The sequence below is a fragment of the Hyperoodon ampullatus genome (genome assembly GCF_949752795.1).
Source record: "Hyperoodon ampullatus genome assembly, chromosome: 6".
NCBI lineage: Eukaryota > Metazoa > Chordata > Mammalia > Artiodactyla > Ziphiidae > Hyperoodon > Hyperoodon ampullatus.
In genome coordinates, this window is record NC_136919.1 from 122,820,213 (window position 1) to 122,844,425 (window position 24,213).

Genomic DNA, 24,213 nt, shown 5'->3' on the forward strand with positions numbered 1-24,213 from the left:
TTTAGTTGGTCACATCATCAGCTTCTCAACCTGGGAGTCCCTTGTCTTTATGTCCCTGGCCTCCCTCATCACTTTCATCTACTCCATCACCAAGTCTCTCCACTTTCGTCTTCTAAGTATTACAGGAAGTGGTCCCTTCCCCTCTGTCTCCACCACCTTTGCTCTCAATGTTTCTTGTCTGGACTCTTGAAATGACCTTCTAATTGCTTTCTTTCCCATCTTCCTCTTCTGGTTCCTTCATATCTGTTTTCTATTAAATTGAAGTATAGCTGATTTACAACTTTGTGTTAGTTTCAGGTGTACAGCACGGTGATTCATTTATACATATATATCTATTCTTTTTCAGATTCTTTCCCCTTATAGGTTATTATAAAGTATTGAGTATAGTTCCCTGTTGGTTAGCTATTTTATATATAGTAGTATGTGTATGTTAATTCCAAACTCCTAATTTATCCCTCCCCTGCCTTTCCCCTTTGGTACCATAAGTTTGTTTTCTATGTCTGTGGGTCTATCTCTGTACCTAAGTTCATTTGTATCATTTTTTTAGATTCCACATATGAGTGATATCATATGATATTTGTCTTTCTCTGTCTGGCTTACTTCACTTAGTATGATCATCTCCAGGTCCATTCAGGTTTCTGCAAATGGCATTATTTCATTCTTTTTTATGGCTGAGTAATATTTCATTGTATATATATACCACATCTTGTTTATCCATTCCTCTGTCAATGGACACTTAGGTTGCTTCCATGTCTTGGCTATTGTAAATACTTCTGCAGTGAACATTGGAGTGCATGTATCTTCTCGAATTAGAGTTTAAAATACCCATATGACCATGTTACCTCTTAGCCTGAAATATCACCATATTTTCACAAAACCCTTAGAGGATGAAGTTCGGACTCTTTAACACCTAAAGAACTTTCCACGATCTGGACTTTGCCATGTTTTCCAGCTGCATCCCTTTCCCTTTAGTTTATGTTCTATCAACAATAAAAGGTTTATAAGTTGCTAAGAGAGTAGATCTTAAAGGTTTTCATCCCAGGAAAACAATTCTGTATGTTTGGTGATAATTGTTAACTAGACTGACCGGGGTGGTCATCTCACAATAGATACAAATATCGAGTCAATATGTTGTATTACTGACACGAATATAAAACTGTATGTGAATTTTACCTCACTTTAAAACACTGTAGTTCCTTGCACTAATCAGGTGGTATGTATTTCCCCTTCGGTGACTTTGTTCACAGGAGCCCCTCTGGTTGGAGGGCCCACACTCACTGGCCGACCTGGCTACTGCTCAGCAGTCCTTGCAGGTTCAGTTCAGGTGTCCACTCGCTAAGAAGCCGTCTCGTTGCACCCCTCCCTGCTCCCTCCCATCCCCCACCTTATTCCTCATGATTGTCCGATTGTTTCTGTATCCCTCACTAGACCGTGAGACTCGCAATGGCAGGAACCACATCTTCTTCATCTTTGTGTTTCCAGCACCCAGAACAATTCATGACATTTAGTTAATGTCCAGTAAAATTTCTATTGAATAAATAAACACTCACACTCATTACATTAACAGAAATGGCATTGGGATAACTGTCAAGAGGAACTAATAATTAGTCTTTTCAGGCTCTCAAATGAATTTGTGTGGTTTGTGTCTAATTACAACAATAATTAATTTTTTTGAGCTTTCCATTTCAGTGATTCTAGGCTCGGTTACCTATTGTTACAATAAAACTTTCCTGGCCTCTATGCCTGTCATTGCTTAAATCTTTATCTTATTTAAATATCACAACCCCTTGGTACTATAAGCAGTGCAACCCGCGCAGGAACCGGTGGCCTTGATGGTTTATCGATTTTCTGCTTTGTCTCTTTTCCTCTTTTTGGTTTTTATACATGTAGAAGCCAGAGCTGAAAGGCTCTGTCATCATCACCCAGCTGGGGACAATTGGCCTGCAAGGACTGGCCACCGGCACACTTCAGGAGTCCAGGCCTGTGTACGCCTCTGTAGACAGTCTTTTCTTACTTTTTCCTTTCTTTCTTTTTCCTTTCTTTACTTTTTATTAAATAGATCAGTCAGGTCCAAAAGAATACCTGCGTGAAAGCAAACGGGCACATTTGTCTCTCAGCTGATTTATTCATCTGCTGTCACAATTACATCTCAGGGCACCCTCGGGTGACTTTTAGTTCTTGTTTCCAGGCTTGTTATTAGGGTGCAGTAATCATTCTCAGCTGTGCAAACTGATCATCAGCTTGTAGGCTTCAGTGTTTGAGGCATTAGTAGTATTATTATCACCTGGTGCTTACTTTTCTGCGTCCCGGGAGACGCGTCTTCGGATTATATAAACAGCTTTATTCTTCTGCACCTGCCATTAGCTAAGATTTTTCTCTCTCGTGTCTTTGAAATGCTGTCTCCTGCCACACAGCTTATCCTAATGGTAGTGAGGAACCAATCAGGCACCGAGCGTCTCATTCCTTAGGCGCACGTGCCCCCATGCAATCGTGTCAAAGCAGAAACAGACAGACATCATGCCCGTATTTGATCGTTTGCAAACCCTTGGGCTGCTCCTTGCTGACAAGCAGTATTCAGATTTTATTCAGGTTCCCTGCACAATACCTCCTGATTTTTTTTCAGCCTCAAGTTCCTCAGCCTTGGAGTAAATTGATGTGCATTTCTCCACTTTCCTCTTTGAAGTGATACTTTAAAACGGATTCGGGATGCTATGTATGTCATGCTTCTCGGTGTGTGTAGCATTGCCTGAGTCTGTATTGTGTTATACGAACAAGCTCACAAGCCTCGCTGCTGCACGTACATTTATTGTCTCAATGTTGCTACCTGACCTGAGAAGATGGAAACTATTTTTCTCTCTGTGATTAGTTAGATTTTACTGCATTGGCGTGTGGTTGGTAGAGATCTGAGCTACTGCATGTTTCTCCTTGTGTTTTGGCATCCTCGGTCCTGAGGCTGACACTGCGTATCCATCAGCTGTCCTGTACCAGGTGCACTGATCCGCCTCCGTCTCTGCACATCTCTGTCCAGCTCTGGGCAGGGCAGCATCCGCAGCAGGTCGGAGACTCCCCTGCAGGCTTCCTCCCAGCACAGGTCAGGGCTGCCCCCTGGCACCGAAGACTCCCCACGCCCCGCCTTTCCATCAAACTCCTAACGGCACGTGCGGAGTGTTCTCTCCAGCCCTCACAGTCCTGTGAAGGCCTTTTTCTTCTTTTCTTTCTTGGTCCCCATAGGAAACTGAGAGCCAGCTCTCGGAGCTGCGGTGATGCCTCGACAGAGGGCTGGAAAATGAACTGCACGCTCCCTTCCTGCAGGGAAGCCTCAGTCATCTCCCTCTTCTGTGACAAAAGCCGTTTTCTTTTCTTTTCTTTTTTTTTTTTTTTTTTTGTTGTTGCGGTACACGGGCCTCTCACTGTTGTGGCCTCTCCTGTTGTGGAGCACAGGCTCCGGACGCGCAGGCTCAGCGGCCATGGCTCACGGGCCCAGCCGCTCCGCGGCACGTGGGATCCTCCCGGACCTGGGCATGAACCGGCGTCCCCTGCATCGGCAGGTGGACTCCCAACCACTGCGCCACCAGGGAAGCCCCCCAAAAGCCGTTTTCTTACCAGGTGCTTCCACAGACTCTCTTTAATTCCCCACGGAACTATTTTGTTTATTCATTTGTGTTTTATTTTTGCCATTAAAAAAAAAATCATTCCTGCTCTAATAAGTGCCCCTTTCGTGTTCTTTGAATGCTTTTGAATCAAAAAGAGTGCCTATAATTTTCCTGTCCTGATATTCTTTTCTCCTCTGGGAATTTTAATCTAAATGTAGAATGAGTCCTAATTTTTAGAAGTCATTGAGTAATATATCAAAAAAAGCGAACAGCTTACTGGAAAACGAAGCAGCTTGTGATGATTGAACCTCCACGTCAGTATACGGTGATACGTATTGCAGATATGATTGACTTTACCTCCTTTCAACCTCGTTGCATTGCCCTGATTTCAGAAGTCTCTAGAGGCTGGAAATCTCTTTCGCGAGCTGTAGTAACTGATCTTTCGTTCCTCTTAGATAGTTGTCTGCTTGTCTAGTGCTGCCCTCTGGTGACTGTTTCTGGAATTACACGTCATAGCTTTTTGCAGTTTAGCTTGGGGTGGGCGGGGTCGGGGAGGAACTGAACCAAAAAATTTTAAATGTAGCTGGTTTTCTTTATATTTACGTGCAGCCGTCAAACAAAATCTGCAGCCCAGAGCATATTTCATTCTAGCACATTGCAGGGGATGGAGATGTTCAACCTGACCCAGGCATTCAGGTATGCATCCTTCGTATCAGCCAGCTGGATAGGTGTGTCTCTTGGTTGGGCTGAATAGAGATGGCAGAGTGAACTTTAACCCAACAGATACGGATTTTCCTTATGGCATTCTCCTTTTTCCTTTTAAAAAAAATATCCTTTCCCACCCTAGATGCCAGCCTTACTGACTGGCCTTGAAGCCTTCTCTTTTGTTCCCAGGCTGCAGTCTGAATTGCTTCTTGGGGGAAACAGGCTGGCACCGTCCACCACCCTGGTCACATCCCCGCGGTGCTTATAGAAAGGGACAGAGGATGGAGGAGGCCGTCAGCTTCCATGGATATCCCACGCCCCCCAGTGACCCTCGAGCTGCACGGCCTTCTTTAAAACCCATCTGATACGTGTCCACACGTGCAGGGTGTATTTGAGTGAGTGAGACGTAGTATTTGATGTTTGGCAGCTGCCTTGGGCCGCGGGAGATTTCTAGTTTGGTATAAAGCGATCTGCGGGGAAGGTTGTGAGAAGGAAGAAGACAAAGTATATTTGCTCTGCACTTCCTACCTGTGCAAGATGCTGGGACATCACGGACGATATTGATTCTCACAATAACCCTGTCCGTGAGGTGGGTGTTACTGTCCCTGTTTAAAGGGGGAGGGACTATGGCCTCGAAAGATATAATGATTTCACAAGGACGCACAGGTTAAACTGGCCGGGATCTAGGTTGGCCTGACCGAAGGCCCATGATCCTTCTAGAAGACCGCGAGGCTGCGGGAGAAGAGGACAAGGACCCGGTTCCCGGCCGGGGAGGGGTGGTGTTGGGTTAGGGCTTGTTTGGGCGGACTCTGGGCTGTGCCGTGGGCTTGGTCTGCTGCTGCTGTTTTCCTGAATCAGCGGCTCTGCGCTGTACGGCAGGCGGGAGGGATGAGGATGCTCGGTGGAGAGGGGCCGACGGGCCGAGTCTGCACACCCGAACAACTCGTGGAGCACCCAGGCTGGGGGCCGGGGAGCTTCACTGACTTGATGTTCAAGATGGACACTTGAGGAACAGCTGCAGGAGAGAACTAACGCCTTACTGGAGACTGCTTGCCGACTCTTAGTCTTCATGAGAGAAGCATTGTGGACAATTCTGGGAGACAAGGCATAAGCCCGACATAGGATCTTGAACTTGAGATGTATCCTTTTGTAGAGGGAGGGAGGGGGGCATAAGGGTTTTCACTGTATCTGTACATTTTCTTCTTCTAAAAAATATGGCAATAGCTGTAGATACTCGTTCAATCCGTGTGATGAGTACACCAGGGTGTGCCGTAATTTTTTTATAGTCTCCTATTTGAAATATTTTATAACTTAATATTCAAATAATAAAGACGGGCAGACATAACTCTACCCACCGCCTCTCCTCTTTTACAGGTGACACAGTGTGAGGAAAGCCCCTTTCAAGGGTGTTTCAAAGAGGGTCAGGAATCATACCTCACTTAATAAACTGAGTTGCTCTGAAATGTTTTTCAAGCAAAAGCAATAAATAGTCTTAAAGCCTCCCCTGAAGTCCATGCTGGGAAGTTATTGCCTCCAGGTGATCCTTTGTGTGTAAGATTACAAACTGCTGCTACGAGGAGAGGTGTATGTAAAGTATTCTTTTCAGTAAACAGCCAGAGGGGGAAAATAGGATTAGAGAAAAGTCACAAAAACTTACAGAATAACCAAGAGTCTTTCAGTAAAACCATGAAATTTGCTTGGGAGAGTTACGTAGCACTCTACAAGCTTTTCATGGTTTGAAAACTACCATTCTGGGAAAAGAAATAGAAAACTAGGGTCACAATCAACATCTCTACCACCCTTTCTGTTATTATTAGTTTTTTAAAAACATGGTCTATCTTTTGCCACCCTTTTATTTTATTTTTTTAGTATTTATTTTATCTATTTATCTGGTTGCGCCGGGTCTCAGTTGTGGCAGGTGGGCTCCTTAGTTGTGGCACGTGTGCTCCGTAGTTGTGACAAGCGCACTCTGAGTTGCTCCGCGGCATGCGGGATCTAGTTCCCTGAACAGGGATCGAACCTGGGCCCCCTGCATTGGGAGCGTGCGTAACCACTGCGTCACCAGGGAAGTCCCCCTTTCTATTATTTAAAGCATATTTTGATCCATGATCTCAATTAACAATCACAACTGTTCTGAGAAGAAACGGAAGCAAAGAAGTGAAGTGATTCCCTTGACTGCAGAGCTGGGTGGTGACCTTTCAGGGCCTCACCCAGGTCCCACCTAGAGGTTTGTTCCCACACTGCCACCCGCCCCCGCCTGCCTCAGCCCCTCCCCCCATGACGCACCTGTTCATGAGACCACGTCCTCTCAGAACCGTCCTTGACACAGATGTCCAGCCTCAGCTCGGTCCCTGTGGCTCCGTGCTTGCTGTCCACGCAGAGGTTTGCTGCCACGTTTCGAAGCTGTGGAAAGAAGACAGGATGAGGATGGGCTGTTTTTCATTGTACCCCTGGTTCCTGACAATCCTGGTGGAGATTCGGTTTTTTTTTTTTTGATTACATGATGATTGAATGATGCCTTAAATTTATATGCAATTTATGGAGAGAAATCAGAGGATTAACTATAACATTGCCCAGTCTACGTGTAAAAGAACGTGGGAAGATTGAACAGCAAAACCTCAGCCAGGCAGTGTGTGAAGCTACGACCCAGGAGCATGAACGTGGAGTTCATGACTTCTGTATGATGGGAGATTTTTCTTTTTCAGGTAGTTCTTGAACTTGGAACCGGTTATCTTCCTGCTTCAAAGCATCTTCTCCCTTCACTACCTTAGCTGGGAGAGCTCCGCTAGGAAGCAGGTGGTGCACATAAAAGCTGTGAGGAAGAGAGAGATCACTGTGCGAGAATGTGGCCACCTGACGCCCCCAGCGGCCTGGGATGGTCTTTGTCTGCACCTGTCATTCCTGGTTTAGCATTTCTCCTGGATGATACATTAATGCCATCCTAGAGTATTAGCAAAACGGGAAGCACAGTACTGTCGGTGTAATCCTCTACTGGATGAAGTTTCTCGACATCATGTCTGGACTTTGAAAAGTTGCAGAATGAGAAAAAAACACTCATAATTCTTAGCAAGTATTTTGTTAACATGGATGTAAAGAACTGAACAGTTGGGGGTGGGAAAAGGGTGAAAAATATCAACAGCAGAAACACCCATGGAAAAAGTCTGGTTGCAGACACATCCCCACATCAAATCTTCCTGCGTGAAGGTTCCACCAATCTTCCCGTTGGCATCAAAACCACATCCTGTTGCAGAGCTGGGCAACGTCTATAGTTTGTTACTGAGGTGTGTCTGCTTAGATAAGCTCAAGGGTCGCAATCCTTTCCATGCCTTTGTAGAGTCCTGGTTTATCATAATCCATTTAGGTACCGCTAAGAATGGAAACCAGAACAGGATGTACTCAAGTGATCGCTTTAGTCACGGTTCTTTTGCCCAGAATGAGTAGATAAGAAGGAGTCTCTCCAGGATGGAAGGATGCCTGAATGGGGCCTGGTCCTCCTGGGATGGGGCGATGAGGCAGAGAGGAGGTTGTCATGTGATGTACTGGGTATCACGAATGGAATAAATGATGCCTGGATGGGGTGTGGTGGACAGAGCTGTTTCATTTCCACTTCCTTTAGGAGTAGAGGCTGGTAGAGTGTCATTCAGGAGGGCATCAATGTGGTGGATACCAGTTTCCTCATCCACGGAATTTGGCAACAGCTGGGGTTTGACTTCTGCTACTGGACCACTATTCTCGGGGTGTCTGTCCCCGATGACAGGGGATGTGAAATCATGGAGGACACAGGGCAACAGTTCTGAACCCGCTTTGGCCTATGGACCTCTCCGAGAATCCAAGGAGAGCTATGGGCACTGTTGCAGAAACAAGTGGACAAACTGTAAGTGGACACACAAGCACTTTTCTATTCACTTTCCTGGGCACCATAGACTCCACATTTGAAGTTGGAAGAGGGAAAATGTTTGCCACCCCCAAGCCCCCCCTCCCCCCTTGCAAATGAATTGACTTGTTCCTCTCAGTCTCGTGGGCGATCTTGAAGGACAGGGATGAACTGGGCCGTGCTGGCGAGCACCCCGGTCACTCCCACTTCCTTCACCTTTCCTCCACCTCCTCAGTCAAGCACCAGGGAGGAATTCTACTGTGGAATTTGGGGAGCCACGCTTCAAATAGGCCTTTTGTGGACTCAGTTCCCAGGTGTGTGATCCAGTTTATTTGGTGAAAGAGAAGCACCCTGAGGGCCAGAAGTCTGAGCTTGCATCTCTCTCCAGAGGCCAGCATCCGTCAGCACCCGTCTGATCTTATCTGGGGCCCGGGTGTTGGTTTCTAAAGCTGCTCCACCCGAGGGCTGCCTGGGAGGACTCTGGACAGAGCTGTCTCTTTACTCTTGGCCACTGAATTCACAGACTCACTCTTCTTAGAGAACCAGTGTCAATGGATGCTAAAGGCACCTTCAGGGCACTCTTGTTCCCGAGTCCAGGAGCTCTGATCCACGGGGAGGGAAAAGCAGCTGCTATCGGGTTATGGCCACGTGGCTGCAGAGGGACCAGCTGCACGGGCTCTGCTCTTGGAAGAGAAGGACTCAGGGAAGAAAAGGACCTGGAGCAGCCAGGGACGCCAGGCAGTGTATCTGCCAGACCTGCCCGAGGATCTGCACCAAAGCCGTCAGAGGGCCTCTTTCTGTTTCTAAATGCTATGAGCGTGAAAGGGCTCTGGCAGGGGTAGAGAAAACCGTTTTCTAAACTCTTAAATGTTCCTTTTTTTTTTTAATGAGAATTTTTTTTTAACTTTTTATTGTATATTGCAGTATAGTTGATTAACAATGTTGTGTTCGTTTCAGGTGTACAGCAAAGTGATTCAGTTGTACATATACATGTATCTATTCTTTTTCAAATTCTTCTTTCATTTAGGTTGTTATGTAATATTGAGCAGAGCTCCCTGTGCTATACAGTAGGTCCTTGTTGGTTATCCATTTTCAATATAGTGTGTACATGTCAACGAGAAAGTTTTTGAACATGCACCCTCAAACAAGTGTAAAATTACTGATACATTAGATACATAGTTCCTGTCCTTGAATGTTCTAAATTCTCACGCAAATGGCATCTGTGTAGACAATGGGATCAATGGCTGCAGAAACCAAATTTCAAGTTTCCGAGCCATAATTGTCCACATCTGTGTAGATTTCGGCCCACCATCGTGCCAGAGAAGAGATGCGGAGAGCTTGCTAGAGGACAAGGCGGGCACCTGGGCTCAAGGCTCAGCAGGCCAGCCTCACCCGCTGCTGGTTTCATTCCCACCTCTGCAGCCAGAATGCACATCCCATCCTCGGCTCGTAAGCACAGCTCTGTCATAATAGACAGATGAGTAAAATCCCAGCAGAACGGACCCTAAGACTTGCTTATCCATTTGAATAAAGTTTTCTTTCTAAAACAAAGTAGACAAGAAAAAACACAAATGATTTGGACTTTTCCCACCATGGGCTCTGTATTTGCAGCCGAAGGAAAAGCAGTTCACAGGCAAACACACACCCAGATCTAGGACGGGGACACTGAATACCTCAACACAGGGCAGGGAATTTTCCCATTCTGTTCCTCTGACGTCCAGCACCGGGACTCGGCAGCACTAAAATTGCATCAAGGGATCTGAGAGACACGGGGCAGGATTAGAAAGTGAGGTGGTGCTTGCCTAGGAACGGGTGGGACGCAGGAAAAAAATGGGGCAAAAGGGACTCAAGGTGTGTGACAGGAGTACAGGGATAATCTGTTGGACAAGGATTAGGAAAAGGTCTGGCAGAGACTGAAGGATTTCTTAGGTCTGCAAGAGATGTCAGGCTCAGCTGGAACCTTGGCTTTTCCTCCCCAACACGAGAGGTTGTATAAAAGAGGCACAGGAGAAGGGGCGTGTGAAATAAATGTCGAGGTGGCTGACAGGTGATTCAGTTGGTTGTCGAAGAGAGACTCGCCTCTCTCTTCGAGGTGGTTAAGAGAGATTCTTAACCACTGCGCCACCAGGGAAGTCCTAAAATTAGATATTTCAAGTATGCATTGCGGTGAGTGAATATACGTTTACTTTGTGAAGGCATTCTCCTCATTTAGTTAATTAACACAGCCATCACCTCACATATTTATCTTTTTTTGGTAAGAACACTCAAGGTCTCCTTGCTTAGCTAGTTTCAATTGTACAATTCGGTGTTATCAGCGTGTTGTACATTAGATCCTCAGACTTTGTTCGTCTTACTCCTGCCTTGAACGTGTGCTGCGTTCTACTCACAACCAGGCCCAGCACGTGTTACAAGGGACCCACTAGCGTTTAACAACAGTTACTTCTTTTTAAATCGCTATCACCTGACTCACATGACTGACCTCCCTACTACTTGCCCGGCCCCAGCTGGTGATTGTTCTGACCTTGAGATCAGAACGTCTCCACCTTGATACCTCACCCAATGGGAGGGAAGGGGTGTGCTCCTCTGCTGGTTTCCCTGGTAACCGAGGAGCTCACCTGACATCGATCCCCCTATAACTGGGTTTCCCCCTGCCCCTGGGAGCCAAGACTGCCTCCATGTCCTGCCCGCCGTCTACCGTTCGCAGTGGGAGTGGCCCCAGGACCCTGCCTCAGACGTGTAAGCTCCCCTATGCATTAACCACTGATGCCTCTGTCGCTGACTCCGGGCTCTTCCTTCCGTCTTAAAGCTGGGTAAGTACAGGCCTTGTAGGCCTGCGGGGCGCAGCCCAACATTTGGTGGAGCAGCCAGGAGACGGAGGAAACGCCCGTGAGCGCCGAGGTGTCGGGAAGTTAGGACGGGGAATGGGAAGTTTGGGGGCCGACCACTAACACGTGGGGCCTGAAAGTTTCGGGGGTAACCCTGGGGTGGCCGTCCACTGGTATCGGGGTCTTGCAGTGGCTGACCTTGATGAATGGGGGCCGCCGAGAGAGTACAGAGAACTCCTAGACACCCCTACGGCTGTTGCAGAGATATTGGCCACAGCTGTGGGCTGGCCATTGCCTTTTATATTAAGAAAGGCCACGGAGGCTGAGCTAAGAGCCGAGGCGAGCGTTAACTTGAATGCTGATTCCCGTTCCTCTGCAAGTGAGGCGTGTGCATGTGTGTGAATGATATGGATTATTCTCTATTCCTGTTATTTGTTTAAACTGAATTGGCTATTTAGAAACTTAAAAAAAGCTGTGAAAATGGCCAAAATGGAAAGCTTTTGACATTTTAAAATGGGTTTTTGCTTATGCTGTTAGAGGAATTTGGCTTTCTAGGTGGAACTGGTATTTCTCTCCCTGTGCCTTTTGAGATATAAATGATCTACCTGGGCTCTCAGGAACTTTAATCCCGGAGAGTGAAGATAAAAAAGAGAGGCCTTTTAAGCTGTAGCAGGAAAACTGTGAGATCTCTGTGTCTGTAGAGATATATGCATGTCTATGGGTACCTTATAAATATGAGGTGTCTCTGCTTCTAGATGGCGTTGCCAAGATTGGTGTGTGGATGAGCTCTGTTTATTTGCTTAAAAGAAATTACAAGCTTATATGAATTCTCAGACATAGAATGAATTTCAGGTTCATGTGATCTGGGAAATATTCGGTACTGAATTGATATCTGTTATTGAAGCTACTGAAGCTTGTTGGTTTGATTGATATAGACATGTTTTTAGAGTCATCAATGTTAAGTATAATACTTCCGTTGTACCTAGGTTTACTGGAGGTCAAATAAGACCTTATTATATCTGTTGCAAATTTGTCAGCAAGGAAAATAACTTGATATGGATGAAACTTAAATGTAAATGAGATAAGAGCTTTTAGGTAAACTCTGTAGGAATAATTATGTTTTGGGAATGTCTGTCTAAAATAGTCCCTCCAGATTTTGCTAACTTGAAACTAAACTAAGTTAAATAAAGAGAATTCATTGACTATCTGGGTCATTTCAAATGGGCTAAAATATTAGAAGATTAATTGCTGGGCGAATCTAAGTTTACCAACCTTTGCCTTCCTGGGAGAGGAAGACTAAAGCATAAATTATCCAATCAGGAAATGCTGGTATGACAGACAGTTCATATTTACTTGCTTCTTGGTTTTTGGTTGGTTCATTTCCTTTGAATATATACCCGGAAGTGGGATTGCTGGATCATTGGAGTACCACACAGTTTTTTGGGTTTTTTTTTCGGTACCCGGGTCTCTCACTGCCGTGGCCTCTCCCGTTGCGGAGCACAGGCTCCGGGCGCGCAGGCTCAGCGGCCATGGCTCACAGGCCCAGCTGCCCCGCGGCATGTGGGATCTTCCCGGACCGGGGCACGAACCCTTGTCCCCTGCATCGGCAGGCGGACTCTCAAGCACTGCGCCACCAGGGAAGCCCCACACATTTTTGATTACTGTAACTTTGTGTTACGTTTTGAAATCAGGAAGTGTGAGTCCTCCAATTTTGTTTTTCTTCAAGGTTGTTTTTACTATTTAGGATTCTTCAGATTCCATATGAACTTCAGAATGAGTTTTTCTATTGCTGCAAAAAAAGCCATTGGAGTTTTGATAGGGATTGCCTGTAGATTTCTTTGAGTAGTGTTGCCATAGTATTTTTGGGTATTATTAACAATATTGTCTTCTAATCCATGAACATTTATTTAGATCTTTTAAAATTTCTTTCAGTAATGTTTGTATATGTCTTTTGCCCTGTTGGTTAAATTTATCCTTACATGTATTTATTTTTAGAAAGAAATATAATGTATATAGGAGTCTAGATTCTGGAATTAGACTGCCTGGCTTTAGAGTTTGGTGTCACCATTTACTAGCTGTGGGCCTTTAGGCAACTTATTTAGCTTCTTTTTGCCTCAGTTTACTCTTCTGTAAAACGAAGAGAATAATAATGATAAATTTGCTGTGATGATTAAATGAGATTATACGTAAAAGGTGCTTGCATTAGGGTCTGGTTCATACTAATTGCTCCATAAATGTTAGCTTTATTGCAGTATTGGGATGCATAGAAAAATGAGGCTGGGGGGTAGATTGCTGCCATTTTGGGAAGGTCGCAAATACCAAGATAAGCGAAGTAGACCTTGTGCTGTTGGCAGAGAGAATTATTAGAAGTTTTTGAAGACAGTCTTCTTTTAGGCAGTCAATTCTGGTGTTAATGGGAAAGAGAGATGAAGAGTAAAGCTGTTGTGAGCATAGGCACCAGTTCTAATCTATAATAAGAGTCTGAACTCTGGTAGAGGTAGTGATAGAGTGTATCCAAAGAATGTATACGTATTCAAAGGGAGAGGTGTACTGCAGACACATTTTTTTTTTCAGAGAACATTTGCAGGTCTTGACAATTGTTTGCTTGTGGATAATGAAGATGTGCTGAGCTTGAGGTGTCTTGGTGGCATCCATCTTGGTGACAGTCTGAAGTTTGGGAGGGAGGTCAGTGTAAGAAATTCAGATTTGGAAATCATCCACTACGCCGATTGTGAAGACATCGCCTCTCAACTCCACACTTACCCCCTCTGCCTTGCTTTGTGGTACTCAGGGTGGACCCTGTAGACATTTTCCTGGCACTGGTTACAGCTGTGGGCTTTACTAATGGAAGGTTCAGAGCAGGAGGAAGACTCTTTCCTTCTTTCCTGTGCCCTGTTTTCCCATGTGTATCAGCACGTGGGCGTGTGGGGTGGGCAGAAGGAAGCGGCCTCCCCTGAGAGGTCCTCGTGGATTCGCTGGGGCTCCTGCCTCCTGCAGGTGTCCTCACCACCACCTGGCGGGGCTGTCTGCAGCAGCCGTACCCGGCAAGGGAGGCCTGACCTTCCTCCTTGCTGGGGGAGAGGTGGGGGAGGGGAGGAGTGGGGGGAGGGGTGGGGAGGGGAAGGGAAGGGGAGAGGTGGGGGGAGGGAAGGGGGAGGGGAGAGGTGGGGGAAGGGGGAGGGGAGGGGAGGGGAGGGGAGGGGGAGGGGAGAGGTGGGGGAAGGGGGAGGGGAGGGGAGGGGAGGGCTCTCCTAAGCCTCTGAGTTCCCGCCTTGCTCACGTTCCCTGAAGGTGGCTGCTTCTGTGCCCTTTAAAGTCCATTTTACCCCTTTTACTAGTTAACGCTTTTCTGCCCATGAAGATTTCCCTGTTCAGATTCCTGGTGTGATTTCTGCCTCCTGCCTGGAATCTGACTGAGTAACAGAGTCAGAGGAGGATGTGATATTTCACAGCAAAGAGGAGGAGGAGGGTTGAGGATGGAATTCCGGGGAACGGTTTCTCTGGGAAGCAGTCAAAGAATGAGTTGTCGGGGAAAAAGCCAGGAAAGTAAGAGGAGAGCCAGAGAGAAGGCAGAGAGAAGGGTTTCAAGAAGTGGACGTGGAGGGGGGTGGGGGTCAGCAGGGTCAAATTCCTTAGTGAGGTCAGGGGTGGCTGGGAGGGGCCGTCGGACTTGGCTGCTAGGAGGTGCCCAGGGGCCTTTCCAAGGACAGTTTGTTTCTAAGGTCAGTGAAGGCAGGAGACAGATGGCCAAGTGGACAGAGGAAAAATGGGAGGCAACCAATGCAAGCTCCTCTTTCAGGAAGCTTGACCTCGATGGGAATGAGGAAAAGCAGAATTAACACAGAACAACCTTTCCGGGATGGGGAGACTTGAGAACAGAATTATATATGAGCCTCCCTAATTCATGTGAGGCGGATAAAAAAAAATTGTGAGGTGCTTTTAGAAATTAAAAACAGCAGATGGAAGGAGAGGGATAAAGTAGGAGTTTGGGATTAAAATAAACACACGTTTATATATAAAATAGATAAACAACAAGGACCTACTGTACAGCACTGTAGGGAACTGTACCCAGTATCTTGTAGTAACGTATAATGGAAAAGAATCTGAAAAAGAATATACATATATATATATATCTGAATCACTTTGCTGTACACCTGAAACTAACACAGCATTGGCAATCAACTATACTCCACAAAAATTTTAAAAAAACCCAGCATATAAAGGCAAAGTACTGAAAACTCTCTCATTATCCTTCTAGGACCTTCAGTGTGGAAGGTTCTGCCTTGTGGCTGTCACACTATTTCTGCTCGAGCAGATCATTCCACCCCTAAATGCTCCATGCTAGTGGCGTCCCGTGGCTGCTGGCAGAGACGACTCCTGCCTTTCCTAGAAATTAAGCCCACAGAGATTTTCTTCCTGTCGTATGCACATTTTCCTCTTCTGAATTTACCATAAACTTAATTGCTTTGGCATCTCTCTCTTGCCCGGGGACCTACTGGAACTGCTCATTTCGGAAGCCTGGCTTACATTATGCAAGAAAGTGATGAGCCCACGGCAGAACTATTACCACAGGGCCTGCAGACTTGTATGTATTCTGCTCCAAATAGTCTATTTCTAAAACTATGTCCTGCCCCTTGAAATGAAGGATTGTGAGTATTGTTTGTGAAACAACAATATCCAGTGGCAGAATAGAACTTTCAGATTAAGGATTAATCGCCAAAAACATTTTGATTTGTGCAAATAGATACGGAGGAAGATTTGTATAAACACAAACCACTTATTAGAGTTATGATAAGCAACTTTCTCTGATAGAAGGAAGAGAAATGAGGGTACCTACTTCATACTAAATTGGGAGCTTTCACAACCATTATTTCACTTCTTCATCTGCACCACTGCTGTGCTGCGTATCCATTCCCATTGGCAGCTGAGGCTCTGGGAAATTAAATGGTTTGTCCATGATTATACGACCGGTAGATGGCAAGCGGGATTTGTACCTATGTCTCTGATCCCTATATCTGAGCTCTTACACCACATTATGGAAACGGATATAATTAATTCACCAGAAGAGTGCAGTTTTGGGTGATAAGTCTGTGGTAAATGCTTTACTGAGCTCAAAGGGATACATGGAGATGAAAGAAAGCTATGAATCCTTGGGTTTAGAAAAGAAGTGATTTTAGTCCAAATTTGGGTTGGAGTCTGACTGAGGAAGCAGTGTTAGAAATAAAACCACTTAGGGGATGTGGGAACAGGTGTATGTGTATGACTGATTCACTTTGTTATAAAGCAGAAACTAATAAAAAAAAGTAAAAAAAAAAAAAGAAAGAAAACCACTTTAAAAACCTCAAAGCAACATAAATATCCATTATCCATTGATAGGGAATTGTTTAAATATATTATGATAGAGGCATACAATGGAATACTTTGTAGCCATTACAAATAATGATGTGTCGTATCGTAAATCAACTATACTTCAATACAGAAAAAGAAAAAACAAAACAAAAAAGAAATAAAACCACTTTAACGATCAGGGAGCTTTGGTAAAGCACTGGCAGCCCAGGGATGGAGAAGTGACCAGTGGTCCAGGTCCAGGGCTGAAGGGGTCCAGCTGCTTGCCTATGATGGCTGAACTCTGGGCGGAGGGAAGGGGTGCTGGTACCAGAGAAGGCATCACGGGGTTGTTAAGGGGAGCAAGCATTTCCTGACCTCTGCACGAGACCCTAGATTTTGAATCTGGCTTTTTAAAAGAGTCCACTTTCTGAAAAGAAAAATTAGAAAATGGCAGAATAGTGATGACTTATATATCCTTTGCAAAGCAGAGAGGACGGAACAATTGTGATCTCTGGAGCACACAAGAATATGAACTCTTAGGAACTATGATTTTTTTTTTTTTTTTTTTTTTTTTAGTTTGGAGTTTTTCCCTTAGGTTTTGGTGGTGTAATCTCACAAAGTCAAGGAAGCAACTAGTTTAGTACACATCCTCAAAGGGGTGCACGGCTGGCAAAAGCCAGTGACCAACTGGTTTGGCCGAGCATAAGTTTCTGAAAGCTCAGGCAGCTATTATTCACGCTTTGGTGTGAGTTATGCACACACAGGTTATGAGACAAAAGTGCATTGTATGTCAGAAACATGAAAGCAGACCGTTTTTGGGTAAAGTGTAAGGAGTAGCTTGGGAGATGAACAGAGTCACCCATGCCCTGGTTTTCTCCCTGCAATTTACAAAACTCAGACTAGTCCATTAAAGCTGAACAGGAGGAGGGGAAATGAGACCTGAAGGAAAATTTTACAGGGAGAGTTCAAGAGTATCTACAGGAAAAGTTGCCAGAAGGAGACCTGAGAGTCGGGCGTTAACATGAGTAGTCCGTGCAGAGAAGGGATCTGGGAGGAGACCACTTCCCACGCTGCTGACAGCACCAACAGCACCCCTGTGTGTCAAGGCATTTACCAGCGGGGATGCTGCTTTGAAGGCAGTGCCTTCGGGAGAAGCTGGCTCGTGTGCACTGTGGCCCCATCTCTGCCGAGATTGTGGGAAGACATCCCGGCAAGGCTGTTGTCACCACACTCGGAAAGCAGCACGGAGCCATCCCCTCAGACTCGGCCCCCTTGTACACCTCATCTTTGAACGAATACCTTGACATTTCCTATTCCTGTCATTTTCCCCTGGAGTGCTGTTCTATGAATACGAAAACCCTCCTGCCAATGCTGCGATCATCTATGATTTGCCAGTAAATCTCCGATGTGCTCCAGGGTAATCGTGAAAATCCACTTCCAACATCATCCTCAAGGATCTGAGGGTAATAGCCACAGGCGTCGAAAATAAAGCAACTTTTTTAGTACTTGAGAGATGACTCATACAACATGGTGTCCAGATAAAATAATTCTTCCTGTTGAATTCAGGTCCGATCATTGAAACGTGGGCAGGTTTAAAAGCTTATCGAATAGAGGGATGTTAAGCTCTTGTGTAAAATTCAGGACTGTTAGTTAATGAAAATCTGCAATCAAATTCATAGAGTTGATTCTGAGAAGGATGTGACCCTTTGACCTGGACAGGATTGCAGCAAAATCCCTGAGACACATGGTCATCTGTGGGCTTTTAAAGTTCTCTGGAGAAGTAGGTTCTCTTGAACTAATTTGTGAGTTTAACAGCCATCCTTCTAAGGAAGGTCAGCAAATTGTCCTTATTTTCAAGTAAGATAATTCAGGGTCTGAGTCTTGTACTATAAATTTCATCATTGTTAAACACACCATATTAAAAGAGGTGACTTGGGGGCTTCCCTGGTGGCGCAGTGGTTGAGAGTCCACCTGCCGATGCAGGGGACACGGGTTCGTGCCCCGGTCCAGGAGGATCCCACATGCCATGGAGCGGCTGGGCCCGTGAGCCATGGCCGCTGAGCCTGTGCGTCCGGAGCCTGTGCTCCGCAACGGGAGAGACCACAACAGTGAGAGGTCAACGTACCGCAAAAAAAAAAAAAAAAAAAAAAAAAAAAAAAAGAGGTGACTTGGGTCTTTAAGGGGAAAAACGTGAAAATGTCAAATTGCATTTGGGATACTAACTAGTAGTGTAATCCATGGTATAACTACTTCCCTGAAATATTTCTTTGCGGGCCCTCGATTATGAAGCCGTATCATTTCCATTTTGTAGAGGACAAAGCTGAGTGGTGATAAAAAATATTCCCACTCTCCTTCTTACCATCTGACACAAAATCAAACAGATGGGGAACAGAAATAGTGAGCTTCAGAGGCCAGCCTTAAAATTCTGAGTCACACTGACCAGCATTCCACCACTGTGTCCTGTATCAAGGGAAATTTGTGCAAAACTAATAAGAAAACTGTTTAATATTTCCTATGAAAAAGCAAATGGTCTCTCTCCAAACCAGTGACACCAGAAATTCCACCCTGGAGCACCATCTCATGCAAAAACCAGTGTAATAATCTCTGAATGCTTGAATGCTCGGTCAGCTTTCTGAATGATAATATCACATTTACTTGTAATCTGAGCATTTTGCATAATCTCCCTCCTCTCACATTTCTTAACTGAATGTAATTAATCAGGACAGACTCAATGGGTGGATAGTTCTGAGAATGAGCTCATCGGGGTTTGATGAGATTGTGAGTTATCCTTTCTCTGGGAGAGAGTGAGAGGTTATTTTTCCCTGAAAATAGAGCAGAACAGAACAACAAGACAAAACAATGCAGAACAAAACAAAAGAGGTCTTAAAGAAAGCCAGCATTAGTCTAGTTCTGGTCTAATGAGTCTGGGTCCACATACAACCTAAACAGCCGGTCCAGGCAAGTTCAAGAGGAAGTTTGTCAGGCTCACCCTAGTGTCAGGTGGCTTTGGGAGGCCAAGGGCTGGTTCTGTTTCTTGCAGGATCCTGCAGTGTTACCTCAAGCCAGTGAGCTTGTGGAGAAGCTATGCCTTAACCATCTCTGTAACTCCAGCCCCTGGCGTAGTTCTTGGTGTATAATGAATTCATCAGCTGGGCTGCCGTAACAAAATACCACAAACTGGGTGGCTTAAACAACAGGAATTTATTTCTTACAGTTCTGGGGGCTGGAGGTCTCAGATCAAGCTGTCAGTAGGTTTGGTTTCCTCTGAGGCCTCCCTCCTTGGCATGAAGACGGCAGCCTTGTTATTGTGTTTTCACATGGCCTTTTCTCTGGCACCTGGTGTCTTTTCTTACAAGGACGCCAGTCCTATAGGGTTAGGGCCTCACCCTTATTACCTCATTTAATGTTAATTACCTCCTTGAAGGCCCTGTGTCCAAACAGTTACATTGTTGAAGGGTTAGGGCTTCAACTTATGCATTTGGGAGGTGGGGGACATAATTCAGTCCATAACATATAGTACTTACTCAATAATTGCCTTTTAAATAAAGAGAAAGGTTAACTGTTTATCTCTTTAGTTTCTCTGCTGATGAATGAGAGAGGTCACAATGATAGCTATTATTATTCTGGCAATTGATCTTAGGGTTTTACAAAGAGGCTTCATTAAACATTGAATTTTTCAAATGATTTCAAGGGAATTTATTGCTAGACCTATTTGTTGGATGCACTGAATATCCACTTCCTGTTATGACACACCACACCAGGCCTATTCAGGAGATGGCTGGAGTCGCAAAACCCCTGGCTTGGACTCATCTCTCAAATCCCTTCCCAAGTCCTGACTGTTCTCCTCTTATTGCTGGAATTAGGTCACGGGCAAAGCTCCAGCAATGAATTTTTAAAAAAATATTTTTATTGGAGTATAATTGCTCTACAGTGCTGTGTTAGTTTCTGCTTTATAACAAAGTGAATCAGCCATACACATACATATATCCCCATATCTCGTCCCTCTTGCGTCTCCCTCCCACCCTCCCTATCCCACCCCTCTAGGTGGTCACAAAGGACTGAGCTGATCTCCCTGCAGCAATGACTTTTTGAGCTACAGGTGGCCCTCCAGCTGAATGTGATGCTTGCCTGGTTTATATTTTGAGCCCCGTCTTAATCTTTTCATTCCAGGCTGTCAGGATCATTTTATGTAAACGATTTTAAAGTTTTTTGGAATCTGATGAAAGCTATGGACTCTCCAGAAAAAAATACATATATATACACAAAGTATTCTTGCTTTATATGTCTGGTGGCCCATAAAGACTGTTTCACAGACACATGGGAGCCTAGAATTTGCTTTTTGGAATGCATGATCTGAAAACTTCCCTGTACCCATGGGCACTGGTAGACAATAAAATGGCTATAGTTTTTGCTTTAAAAAAAAACAGCTGAGGGCTCCCCTGGTGGCGCAGTGGTTGAGAGTCTGCCTGCCGATGCAGGGAACATGGGTTCGTGCCCCGGTCTGGGAAGATCCCACGTGCCGCGGAGTGGCTGGGCCCGTGAGCCATGGCCGCTGAGCCTGCGCATCCAGAGCCTGTGCTCCGCAACGGGAGAGGCCACAACAGTGAGAGGCCCGTGTACCGCAAAAAAAAATAAATAAAATAAAAAAAACAGCTGAGAGCAGTCTCACGCAAAAACGTCTTGAATCTCTGCCTTGCGTTATGTCTTAGGTACTGTATTGACTCCTCTGTCCATTTGTAATGCAAATCAGGGTTTCCACAGCAGTAAATAATAATAGCCAACATTCCATTGAGAGCTTGCTGTGTTAGCCCTGTGCTAGGTGCTTTCCATGGATTATTTCATTTAACTGTCACAACAGCTCTTTGAGGTAGGTACTATTGTATTTCTATTTTGCAATGAGGAAACCAAGGTATATTAGTTTCCTGTAGCTGCTGTAACAAATTACCACAATCTTGGTGGCTTAAAACAATTGAAATGCAGTCTCTCACGGTTTTGGAGGTCAGAAGTCCAAAATCAAAGTGTTGACTGGGCTGTGCTGCCTCCAAAGGCAATTATATACAAAATAATTGATAGCAAAGACTTGAACAGGTATTTGTACACCCATGTTCATAGCAACATTATTTGCAATAGCCAAAATGTGGAAACAGCCTAAGCTTCCATTAACGGATGAATGGATAAACAAAATGTGGTATATACGTACAAGGGAATATTATTTTGCCTTAAAAATGGATGAAGTTCTGATGCATGCTACAACATGGATGAATCTTGAAGAAGACATGGATGAATCTTGAAGACATTATACTAAGTGAAAAAAGCCAGCCCCCAAAGGACAAACATTATATGGTTCTACTCCTCAGTTTCCTGAAACAGTCAAATCTATAGAAATGAGGAGCAGAATAGAAGTTACCAGGGGGTGGGGGAGGCAGGAATGGAGAGTTGGCTCCTGAGGACAGAGTTTCAGGTTGGGGTGATGAAAAGTTCTGGAGATGGATGCTGGGGATGGTTACACAACAGTGTGAATGTATTTAACGCCACTGAACTGTACGTTTAAAAATAGCTAAAAAGGTAAATTTTATGTTATGTATATTTCACAATAGGGCTTAAAAAATAGGGCTTCCCTGGTGGTGCAGTGGTTAAGAATCCACCTGCCAGTGCAGGGGACACGGGTTCGAGCCCTGGTCCAGGAAGATCCCACATGCCGCGGAGCAACTAAGCCCGTGCGCCACAACTACTGAGCCTGTGCTCTAGAGCCCGCGAGCCACAGCTACTGAGCCCATGTGCCACAACTACTGAAGCTCACACCCCTAGAGCCCGTGCTCTGCAATAAGAGAAGCCACCGCAATGAGAATGCCGCGCACCGCAACGAAGAGTAGCCCCCTCTCGCTGCAACTAGAGAAAGCCCGCGTGCAGCAATGAAGACCCAACACGGCCAAAAATAAATAAATAAAATAAATTTTAAAAAAAATTTAAAAAATACAGTGCTTACATGATGGTGATTTAGGAAGTTGCTTTCACTTTCTGTAAATCCATGAAAGAGAAGAAGCCAAGCTAAGGGGTCTGGAGGTAATGGCAGGTCATATAAGGCAGGACTGAATTCCTTTGCTTTGGGGTGGATATTGGAAGAGACTTGTGCTTAATACGACCTCTGAATGAATAACATTTTCTCCATGCATTTAGAACTTACTATATCTCATGCCAGCAACATATTTCACCCCCACTTACACAGAAGGAAAAATCTTACAAAGAGATATAACATGATCTGCTCTTCTCTGATGGTACATAATTGTTTCAGGAGAGAGCTGTCTGGAAATCCCCCCCGGAAGGGCTGGGATTACTTCCAGTTGCAGGGAGGGAATTAAAACCAGCTGCAGGTAGTTGCAGGTGATAAGCATTTTAATTTTTTTCTTCCCCTCTCTAATCCCGTTTTATTCGAGACTAACTCCCTTCCAACCCATACTATCATCTTTAGAAACTAACCAAGATTGTTTTCTTAATGCACAAGTAGTCACGGCCGAGCTTTCCAGCCTTATTGCCAGTGTTTGTAACCAAGCAGCGCAGCTCAGAGGGTTCTTAAAACCAGAGAAAGCACTCTAATAAGCTGGAAGAAGCAAAGTCTGTTTTAAATTCATAAGCAATCTTACAGTTCATTTGGAGAGTGACAGAGAGCAAGAGAGAGAAGAAAGAAAGCAGTACCTGAAAAATGGGAGACCCTTGCAATTTTCTCCTCCATGTAACCGAGATGTAGACTCGATATGAACTTGAACTTCCCCCCACCATTTGCTCATTCAGAATGTCACGGTTGGGGCTGACACTGTCAAATGAAATTGCTTTTTCCATATTCAGTTTTCCTTGTTTTATTTAGTTTGTATCTTCTGTCCAAAACGTTTGTTGAAAATTGGATCTTTTAGAGGAGACAAAACCAGTTATCTTCAGGAGAAAAAACTTGCTCATTTCTCTTTGGCATGGAACAGAATTAAGTGTCATTTGTCTCTTAGATATGGGAATTAGATATTTAATTGTCAATAACTATAGCAGACGTGGAATGATTATCTTTGGGTTATTCTGTATTCCTTTGGCTTTGAGATGGCCAGACTGTTAACACCACAACTCCAGTTACTTTAGCCATGAATTTGGATGTGCAGATACTGCGGATACCATCACCGTTGCCCGTGCAGGCAGGAAGCTTCTGTTGGTCACTTGCCATATGTCAGACCTTGAAGTAAGAGCTTTACATGCATAACTACAGTTAAGCCTCCACCAACTCTAGAACGTAGGGACTATTATTCTCATTTTACTGCTGAAGAAACTTAGAGATTAAAGTAACTCACCTGATTTGAACATATGCCATAAATGTTGGAGCTGGAATGTGAACGAACAGAGGTGCCTGGGAGTTCAGCAGAATGCAGGGTGTGTTCTGAACTTTGAGAAACCGAGAACAACAATCATTTCCTGTTATTCTCGTATTTTTTAATATTAATTTTCATTGGAGTATAGCTGCTTTACAATGTTGTGTTAGTTTCTGCTGTACAGCAAAGTTGATCAGCTATACGTATACATATATCCCCTCTGTTTTGGATTTCCTTCCCATGTAGGTCACCACGGAGCACCGAATAGAGTTCCCTGTGCTATGCAGCAGGTTATTAGTTATCTATTTTATACATAGTAGTGTACATGTGTCAGTCCCAATCTCCCAATCCATCCCACCCCCCCTTCCCCGCCCCTTGGTATTGTCTGTTCTCTACGTCTGTGTCTCTATTTCTGCCTTGCAAACTGGTTCATCTGTACCATTTTTCTAGATTCCACATTTGTGCGTTAATATACGATATTCGTTTTTCTCTTTCTGACTTACTTCACCCTGTATGATGGTCTCTAGGTCCATCCACGTCTC

At 44.8% G+C, this 24,213-nt stretch overlaps 1 protein-coding gene across 1 annotated transcript in view; it reads right to left on the minus strand.

Annotated features, from left to right (window-relative positions):
- GALNTL6 (polypeptide N-acetylgalactosaminyltransferase like 6) overlaps window positions 1–24,213 on the minus strand; it is a gene marked incomplete at both ends in the record, with an annotated part of 1,117,369 nt that overhangs the window by 19,921 nt on the left and 1,073,235 nt on the right. The window contains one exon of the mRNA XM_079705645.1: window positions 6,585–6,701. Coding sequence (XP_079561771.1) covers window positions 6,585–6,701 — 117 coding nt within the window. The remainder of the gene's footprint in view (window positions 1–6,584; window positions 6,702–24,213) is intronic.